The 10905-nt window shown below is 32.0% G+C and overlaps 1 protein-coding gene across 1 annotated transcript in view; it reads left to right on the top strand.

Annotated features, from left to right (window-relative positions):
• The first annotated feature begins 2698 nt into the window (after nt 1-2698).
• The window catches only part of LOC106466299 (SID1 transmembrane family member 1-like), a 185677-nt gene continuing 177470 nt past the window's right edge, over nt 2699-10905 (top strand). The window contains exon 1 of the mRNA XM_022394275.1: nt 2699-3309. Coding sequence (XP_022249983.1) covers nt 2851-3309 — 459 coding nt within the window. The 5' untranslated portion in view covers nt 2699-2850. The remainder of the gene's footprint in view (nt 3310-10905) is intronic.

Below are 10905 nucleotides of genomic sequence, written 5' to 3' on the forward strand. Positions count from 1 at the left end.
AACGTGACGGGACATTGTGTGTGTGTGTGGACAGTGGGTAATCGATCTGCAGTCAGAGAGTATTATTGAGCACGTTCGTTGTTATAGCGTTTGTTTTAGCGTGATTGTTGAAATTAAGTGAAACGTAAAGTTATATTCGGAAAGAATAAACCAGTTTTATTAAGTAAGGACTTGTGTCGCTAAAGTTTCGTCGGAACGAAGTTACGAAAAGTTAATTAACAAACGGAGACGTAACAATATTGGCTGTGAAGTGAAAGAACTTCATAACAACTGTTACAGAAGAAATGAATGAAGTTACTGTTATTACTTATACTGAACTTGGCATTATTGTTTTACCAAATAATCAAAACGAACTTATCAAAAGAAAAAAAACGTTATAATACTGGAGTATACTTGTGTATGGAAGTACATTATGCTAATATAATAGTAAATTGACAAACAAGAGCTTATAAGCATAATAAAGCAGTTTTATTTTGGGGAATATACCCCATGTTTCGACTGAACATTAGTCCGTTTTCTTTGGGTATGATCTGCAACTAAACATATCGGATTTATATACAAAATTGTTTAGCACAAAAGATACAAGGGGTTAATGTTTTGGAATATCGTCATCTCGCTCAAGAGAAACTTAAGGTCAAGTGTGTAAGTCAAAGCTAGGTGAATAAACTCAGTCAAATTTGGCTGATGTTGCTAGAGCCGTTGTAATGGTTTTGTGAAAGACTAACTGCCTTGATGGTTTCTATTGTTTCTAAACAGTTCCTTTCTTTTTTAGTTTTGGGTTGGTGTTAGAGAAAATTTTGTCTCAAAGTATTTTGTGACCTGACTCTAACTGATGAGAAAGATGTGCTGAGCAAAATGGGATTCATTATGCTTGTAAGAGGGGTTATTATGTCGGAAATAGGAAGATATCAGAGGACAGAAACAATGTCTGCAGTTGGTATTTTGCTGTTTCTACATTCCAAGATAGTCATTCATCTCTACAATCTTCCAATGGCTCTACATTTAAATATTAAAAATACACTGGAAAAAAATCAAAGAACGCATCTATTGGGTTGGGTGCTGGGAATCTATAAAATATTGGTGTAAAAATAGCAGTATAGACAGCTACAGCAGTATTATTTTGGAACTCCACTTGCAAAATATTTCTGTCAGTATGCTCGGCCCTCTTCCACAAAGTAACCGTGGGGAAAAAAATGCGCCATTTTTCTGAGGAATTGATGATTAGAAGAACTATCATGGATGTGAAGAATAAATATGTCATACAATACTTTATTCAGCTGAAAAGTTGCCATGGTGTTAATGTTGACAAAAGTGGATTCTATTGAAGTGCCATGATAGGGTGTATAATCCTTGATCCCTGCCACAAGAAAGAATAATCTCTAAAGTTAAGCAAGTGGAGGGAACGATCATATATATTGTAATGAAAATAAATAATGATATGATTTATAGAATTCAGAAGGATGGCGATCTAAACCAAAGATCATGTTATATAAATGAGGAGTCCAGGGTTCTCATGACCACTTCTAGAGGACCATCAAGGATGAAGCCAATAGATGATTCACTCGATCACATACTTTGGAAGAACTCCCCCAGCAACAGGACAGCCAGTGACTACAAAGGACAAGAGGCCATCCCAACTGTATATTATAGGCCTCAGAAGAGAAAACCACTAAAAGCAAAAAGACTTGATGAATGGACAGTTTAGTGTAGAATTTTCTTTCTGTAAAAGGACTGTTCGAGGGACTTCCCGAACAATGAAGATGGAGTGTTGTAAACTTCATTTTCAATACTTTAATTTATACACTACCTGGAGGAAGCGTGATTGAAGAGGTTACAAAAGATATTAATCGTGTTATCTTACAGGAAAGGGAGCTGTAGCTTCACCGTGATGTCCCAAAATAGATAGTTGCTTCTGTCAGTGAATCAGAAATTGCCCCCTTCACCAGAGGGAAGGGGTAGCCGCCTTTGTGCTGAAGTAACAATGGTCTGTGTCACGTGAGTGATATATGAGCTCTGATCATTCTGTATTTGTTTTACTTTGCTTTGTGTATAAAGGCAGTCTTTCCCTTGATTATAAGACAGACTTGAAAGATTTTAGGTTTCGCTTATTTCCGTTTAACAACTTGTACTTCGCTTTGTAATATAGAGGGTTTCTGTTGTTTTTTTATTACTAGTTTGATTTTATGGGATCTTACGGTTTACGGATTCACCTCAGAGTAGTCAAGAGGGCCCGCTAATTGAAATTTTATAGGATATTGAACTATCGAGCGTGATTCTCCCTGTCACACACACACACACACAAAGAAGAAAAAAAAGAGAGAAACTAGACATAAATACTGAAGTTAAAAAAAAACTATTTATTGACAAAAACAAGGCACAATACATAATTATTTAAAGAAACAAACATAAATTTTGTACTAATATATTTTACAGCCCATGGTTAAACAATCTTGATGACACTAAATTTGTTACAATTAAATGTTGTAGATATTATTATTTAAGTGAATTAATCTTACAGTACACGATTATTTTTTTACAAAATGTTTATGTGAGCAATGTTTTAAAAAGGAAGTGAAGAGAGGATGAAATGAAGATTGCAGATACCTGTTACAGTTATTATCTGAAGAATATGAATGAAAGATACATTTTTTTTATTCTGGTGTTATAGTTTCCCATTTTGTTTTCCATACTGTCAATCATTTAAGAATGTGGTATCAGGAAGTTGCTTGTACAATTTGTAGGACAGTAGGAGTTGTATGTTATCTGTTCCGTGTTTTTGATGTTGGAAGCTTAAAGTTAAAGTGTTTATAACATTATTAAACTTTAAAGTATTATGAGAAAGGAGTTGACATGTATTTCATGAGTGAGAAGTGCTGTGTTATTTTCTTATTTATTTGCGGTTATAATTTCATATTTAGTGAAGCCGTTGAAGATCAATATTATAATATTAATAGAACCAACAGTACTACAAATACCACTCCTGCTAATACTAATAATAGTACTAGTAGTGTAAGTATTCTGTCTAATACTGAAAATAATACTGATAGTATCATCGACGTCGTCAAGTTTTCGAGTCGTGAACTTGAAGTTGAAAGAAAGATTGCAACTACAAGGACTAGCAGTCTAGCTACAACTACAAATCAGCCTAAGCATGTTAATTTTGCTACATTAAGAAATAGTGCAACTAAAGTTAATAATTTTTTCCCAAAAATCATACAAGGAGAATTCAATGAGACGTACAATAATACAGTTGTTGCCCAGGATATTGAAGTGATTTACTGTTTTGTGTACGACTATCACCCAAATCAGGTGAGCTAAACTATTGAGATATCTCTCAAGTTCAACTAATACTAGTAGTTTGTATGGTATTAATACAAGTTGCACCGTTATTACTACTTTGCCAGTGAATTCTCATAATTTATGGAAATTTGGTAAAACTTAAGAACACAAGTGATAATTATTAACTTATTTATGGAAGAGGCTAGATATCTGGTGATGGTCCTCTAATTTAGTATGTGGTGTAGACTAGGCTAGGCAATAGTCGCCAACTATTTAGTTGGAGAGACTAAATAGTTGATACTGTTTTTAGATGTTATATATCTTTTAAACTGAGTGTGAACTTTGCACTGTGGATATGTTGTTAAGAATAAGAGTCTAGTATATTTGATGAGGCTGAATGTTGGCATGCCAAACTATGGATTATGAATCTATCAGTATCAGTTGCATCCTGTTACTTAAAAAAAATCGTGTTCTGCATTTTATGGCCATGGATATGTTGTAAGGATGATGATAAAATCCTACTGTTTGGCCAGATAAGAGTAGTCCAAGAATTAGCAGTTGGTGCTGTTAATTAACTGCCTTCCTTCTAGTCTTATCAATATCAGTTGAATGTTATGGGTAGCTAATGCAGATAGTCCTCAATAGTTTAAACTAACTAAACAATCAAAATAATGCTTTCATATAATACAGCAACATACAGTGAACAGAGTTATGTACTGCTGTCTGTACAGATTAAATGTTTTTTTTCTAGAAGAAAATTTCATTAGTTTTCAAACATATCATTTAAAGAGTATAGCTGAAAATATATAATTTAATAGTAAGGACTTCTTTCAACACATTTATAGTATGCGAAATGGTAGGATGGGAGTAGTGCCTTTGAGAGATGATTATGGGATGGGATAGCTGTAGATTAAGTTCTACATTTTATTCAATTTTCACTGAAGAAGATAAAAGCAATATTCCTTAATTTAGACAGTTGCTAAATAGAAACAAGATGGTCACATTAATTCTGAGCTTGTGAAGAAAAAATTGAGGTTTAACTACATTAAATATATTAAGAGTTAACCAATTTTTTTTATCAAGTATTTCCAATAAAATTTGTTATTTATTTATTGCAGTTATTTGCACTCAGAATCTGAATTGTTTGATTTCAAGGTGATTTTCATGTTAAGTATAATTTTTTTTTCCATCTTATAGTTTTCAAAATTTCATGTGCATAACTTCTAGAACCTAAATAAATAGCGTAAGTTTTGTAAGATAAATGTGTGTATCTTATTTTCTATTTTTACTAACTCTAACTATTATCATCAACATATAGTGCAATGAAATGCTTAAAAAAAAGAAATATGTATATACCTTTTAATTTTAGTCAAATAATCTTGAAACATCTTCTTTTGGTTATATTCTTAATTGCATATCTTACATTTTCACATATAATTTATTTTTAATGTTGTATTTCCCATTCCTGTCGTTTAGCATTGTTATTTTTCATTGTGACACACGTCCATGGGCATCTCGAGCCAGTATTAAAGTATCATGGGCTGAGAAACCTTAGCTATTGATAGAATGATGCACTTGCTAATCCTCATGAACTGAGGAGAAGATGGTTTACATTAATCCTTTCATATATGCATCTAAAACATAAACAACACATAATTAACTGAAGTATAAAATTAAACCTAAATACAATTCAACTGTCAATCTAACTAACACATTTCTAGGTGAGAAACAACTCTAAAGTGCTAGCTAAGACAAAAGTGGAACCAATGCTGTGAACGGTTTGACTAGTTTTTTATGGAACTGTTCATGCCAATTTTTTAAATAACTGTTGGGAAATCATACTTTGAAATGTGCTCTTCTGTTGGTAGTAAACATCTAACTCAAATAAGTATAATTGGCTGAGAAATCAATTTTATTTGTGTAGAAAGTGGGCATGGCTTCTGTCAAGTTTCAAGAAATTTATTTCTCCTTTCTCCAAACATGTCCTAAGGTGCATGAAAGAAGAATGTATAAACAGAGCAACTAAACTAGTTTCTATTTATACATAGAAGTAAGGTGTACATATAGAAGTATTCAAGTTACAGAAAAAAGTTCAGACTTTGTAAACTTTTGCATCATGTGACAAGATAACTAAAGTTTAAGAATTTTTCTTTGAGGTTTCATTTGAAATAAAGGAATTAAAACACATAATATAAAAGTTTGAACTGTAATGTCAATTTTCATTTTAATTTCATTGGCATATATTGATTGTGAAATTGCTTAACTAAATTTGGAATATAAGTAAGTAAAAACCTGTTCTCTACAGAAGGTATGTTCATAACATGTGCAGAAAAGGGTACCCATCGCCATAGACTTAAAGATGTCGGATAGTTAAAAACACAATAAATTTGTATTTATATTTAAATGTCATAGAAATATAAGTTACAAAAATTAAGATCAAGTCTTTTTTCTATAATTTGCCCCACCTCAGTCCTGAAAGCTCCCAAAATTCATGCAACAGCCAGCCTTTTGCTATTGCTTGGTTGAAAAATTGAGTCAGAAGCGAGTGACGTCACTCAAGGTAAACAAGGCCTTGTTTTTCTGGGCAAATTTCATTTGACAGACATCGTAAATATAGTTATTTCTGAGAAAACAACTATGTTTTTTTGCTGTATTGTTTATGGATGTGAGAACATTCCCAAGGAAATGGAGATATCTCTGTATGAGTTTCCATTGCCTGGACAAAGTTCATATCAAGAACTCGTGATAAATGGAGTCTGCTGAAAGCTTCCATATATATGCAGTGAACATTTTTTGGAATCAGACTTCGAAAATGAACTAAATTTGATATGGGATTTGCAAAAAAACTGGCGCTAAAAAAAGATGCAGTGCCCAGTATGTATCTGAAGTTAGAGAGAGATCCATCAAGCATGGTGAGCAGCAGCCAGGCTCATGCCAATAGCACGTCACACTCTTGTTTATAAACCAATAACAGCGATGATAGTCGTGTCCGATCAGCTGTTCAAAAATGAGAGGCATGCAGGATAAGCTAAGGTCTTAGCTAATGTTTTAAGTGCAATATAGAATTGTCAGCAACCATTCAGGTTTTATAAACACATCAGTAGATCTGCTAAAACAAAAATATTTTATGAAATTGCACTTTCAGCTATTATTTACCAAAAAAAGGGCATGGACAAACATTTGGCTGTTCTTTTTATTTATTTTTCATGTTTATAACACTTTTTTATGAAATTTCATTGGAGATATCAATATACAACATAAAAAATGCTAGATCTACAATATTGATCATCAAAGTATTATTCAAGCTGTTTGCTTTTCCAGTCCTAATGTATACTTAGTCATATGCATACAAATGGGAGCATGTGCAGAATACAGTATTGGGAGTCCATCAGCTGATATTTGATGTACATCTAGATGTAGATCCATCACTTGAAAAAAACAAATAGTAACTAAAATTTACTCATAGATTTACTATATCATTACCCATGTGACCACACTCATGGCTGTGAGTCTTATGATATTGTAACATATAGCTGTTGAAACAATTCCATACCAAGAAAGATCAGACAACTGCCTGTCCTCATTCACTTCGGCCAACATGTCAACATTAGATACATTATGATCTGCAAAATCTGGTTGAAACATGTATGGTGTGATTGACACATTAAGTCTATCTTTCTTTCACCTGCTGTTGCCATTTTTGTTTACCTTGTGTGACGTAGGTTTGCTTGACCAGTTTGTCATGTGGCGCTTCCGCTAGATTTTCTTAAAGCTAGCCAACCGTGACCAAATATGGCTTGGAGCTACATGAGCTTGAGTATTTTCAGACTTTTTTATCGTATTATGTTTAGTGTGATATGATATACATATTCAAGCATGAAAAATACTCTATTGTCTGTGGTCTTTAAAGAATGTTGAAGCTCCTTGGCCAGATAATATTACCTAATTGTTTTGATGGAGATTAAGGATTGGATATGTGAACCACTTGATACTATTTTTTCTATGCCCTCCCTTATGAAAGTTCCAGATCTGTTTCAGATAATAAAAAACAACAAAAAAAAACAGATCTGGACCGAATCATGCCTTTATCTAGATCTGGAATCAAATCGGGTCTTTATCCTGATCTGAATTTATAAAATTTTGTTTAACCCAAAAATGAATTGTGTACCAATTAATGTTCCATTGTAGTTTTTAAAAAATCACAGTTACAGTTATGAAGCAATTTTTGATGTAATCAGTTTGGTCCTACCTGAATGTGTATCAGGCTATAGTGAATCTTTATTATGTGAAGTGGATTACATAATAATTTGCTAAAATGTTTTCAATTTCATGCACCAATATTCTTAGAAACCAATGAAAAACAATGATTAATATTCTTAAAATTTTAATAAGTTTCTTAAATAATACAAGTTTATTTATGGAACTTTCAGACAACTTGAACTACTTTCTTTTTTGTTTTATGCTGTTAATTCACTCAGCCTTGTTCCCATGGCCTTTATTATAGATCTGGAATCTTCCTTCCAGGCATTTTCTTTTCCTTTGTTTAATACAGTTTCTGCAAAATATGTAAGCTCATTAACAAACAGTGGGGCTTGATTTCAAGGAAATTTCCAGGTTATCCAAAGGACAACGTGACTTGTATCAGAGTTTGTCTGGAAGGCTGTATTGGTTGTCTGAAAAAAAAATACATAACCCTCAAAAAAGATCCTATTATCACAATAATGATGTATGTACAAAGATCCAATTACTAGAATTTTGATGTTTTATATCTCATTTGTTTCCAAAAATTACAATTAATGTTTAGTTGGCAGTTTTACATCATTATTCAATTAATTTTTGACTCCTTATTTCCCAGGAAGTTTTGTTACATTGGAAAAAATAAGCCCAAATCATGCTGATGTTAAATAATATGTGGGAACAAACAGTCAATGATCTGTAAAACTTATGTTCAATGTTTTCATTCTAACCAGCTTGGCCTGCCTTCAAAGTACAGTAAAGTACAGCTTCCAGTAAGACTAGACTTGCATCCGAACTCTCACACATATTACTATACTGTAATATGTATGCAATGCCTGAGTGCTGCACATGTACACATACATACTCACTGCAGATATATATTGTCATACATACTCCTAGTTTGTATTGACCTCGATAGAGGCAAAGCTAGCCTTATTTATTGTTATTCTGTTTTTACTGTTTAAAACTTTCATAAACTTTTTTTTGCAGTGATCATTATTATGTTCTGTTTAATTTATGAATTTTCTCATGGTAGCTAGGTCTTCCATATTTCATAGACTCAATTGGTCGTGTCTATCTAATGTTAGCCTTAGGCCTATATGTGTTTAATCAAAAGGGATTAGTGTTTCAATTGTGATGATTAATGATGAAAATTCTGAGTTTGATTTTGTAAATTTGATCCTTTTAGTTCTTACCTATAAACCATTGGTTTGGTTGAGACAGCCGTGCTAGTTTTATTGTCGTAAGTGAGTATAAAATAAATTTATCTCACTAAATATTCATGTTATTGGCATTTATTTTTCTTGCAAATTTCCACCTGCCCATATATATGCATACAACTATCATGCAATATGCATGGTAGTAGTTTTGCATTGAGTGTACTTATTGATTAAGTGTGTGTGTGTATGTGTATATATATATATATATTACAGTTTTTTACATTGGTGGAATATTGATTTAAATACTAAACGTTTTTAACATTAAAACTTGTGTACTTAAGAATGATCGCACCAGTGCTCGAAATGCTGTGGCTGTTTTAAAAACATATCTTGCTTATTGTAAAAGCTGTAACTTGTATATAAAAGTGTGGGGTGTACTGAGATGTACATACTATATTATATTACCAAACACAGCCATTCACATTCAGTTATACCAAATACAAAATTTACGTCCAGCTTGTCCACGATAGAAAGTTTAATGAATAAAATGGCATTATTAGCCAATCACAAAAGCAAACTTTTCCTAATGTTTTCAACCCCTTTTGGTGGATTGTACCAACATTTCTCTTGTACAAAGTACAATCTTTTTTAAATAAAAAATGGACAATAGAGTTCATAGTTAGGAAACTTTCTGATGATTTTGGTCAAGGATCAGAGTCAACATTACATGTGTAGTGTGGACATGGATAAGTGTACACTAGACTGTGATGCTGTTTTGAGTAAGAATTTATTCCAGATGTCCTTTGGACAATATGAGGGTTTAAGTTGGTTATCCAAAGAAGTTTTTAGTCATCTCGGACGACTTTTAAAATCAAGCCCTGAAACATGAGTAATTTATAACTGTTCATTAGAAAAACTCCTTTCTTTGAGAAAAACAAAAATTCTGTACTTATGGATATTCTAGATTAAGTATTTCAAACCAACTTTTAAATTTACAGCTAACAATATATTATATCTGAATAAACACTTTAAGTTTTCAATATTAATATAAATATAAAATTATTGAAACACAAATTTACAATGTCTGCACAAATAGTAACTTACAAACTAAAACATCAACTGCTGGCTCAAACAAAGCCATTCTCCTTTCTTCTGGGCAGCCATTGCCTTTTGCCAAATCACCTTTAATAAAACAAGACTGTAATGCTTGGTCTGCGAATACATTTTTCATCAACAGCCTAGCCATAGAGGAGTCAAATCTAGTATTCTCATGCTGTTAAAAATGGTCTTTAGAAAATAAACACCTGACCCAGCTGTTAATTATACCTAAAGGAATGATTAGAGGAATTTTAAAAATAAAAATAATGCTTGGCTTGACTCTTTCAGCATGGGCTTGTTCCCTGGGACCGACCTCATAACAGTTTTGTGCTTCTTATAGTTTTCATGCTATAACTTTTAAATTAGTAAGTGTAGTTAATGAAATTTGGTAGATTATCAGTAAAAATTACAATGCTTTCATACACAAAATATCAAATTTTTTATTAAGTCTGAATATTTGTAAAATGATGTTTTTCTAATGCCTGTTTTTTTTAATGTTGCCTATTCAACATGTAAAGTGTAATTTTGACTTTAAGATTAAAGATTTAAAATTAGGATTTTATGCATCAGAAAATTTTCAAATTTCACATGCAAAATATTTATAATGTCCAGATAGTTATCAAACATTTCTTAAGAAAAACTTTGTATTTTATCTGTTATTTTCAGTATAGAATCTCTGTACGGGTTTGGTAGATTTGACCAATCTCGTAACCACCATAAAAATTAGGAAATACATATAAATTATGCCTCTTTCATTCTAGAATAAACACAAATTATAACACAAAAACATAAATGTTTAGACTAAATAGCTTAAGTCTCATAACATTATACATTTATATATATTTATTATTTTATTATATTGACCTTTCAGCTGTGCCTGGCTACCAATACAGAACTTAGAATGACGCAGTACACGTACACTCATGTTACCGTATCCAATAATATAAAACTGACCTTTAGTCTTTACAAAGTGACCTGTCTTGACTGTGTTGTAGTAGACTAGTATTTTTTAAAATACAGTCACATTTCAATTATTATACATTATATATGTATATAGATTATTTCTATTCAGAAATAAGTTTTAAACTTATTTTTCTTAAAACATAGAACAGTAAATGAAGAAGTAAAGCAA

The sequence above is a fragment of the Limulus polyphemus genome, unplaced genomic scaffold, assembly GCF_000517525.1.
Source record: "Limulus polyphemus unplaced genomic scaffold, Limulus_polyphemus-2.1.2 Scaffold2215, whole genome shotgun sequence".
NCBI lineage: Eukaryota > Metazoa > Arthropoda > Merostomata > Xiphosura > Limulidae > Limulus > Limulus polyphemus.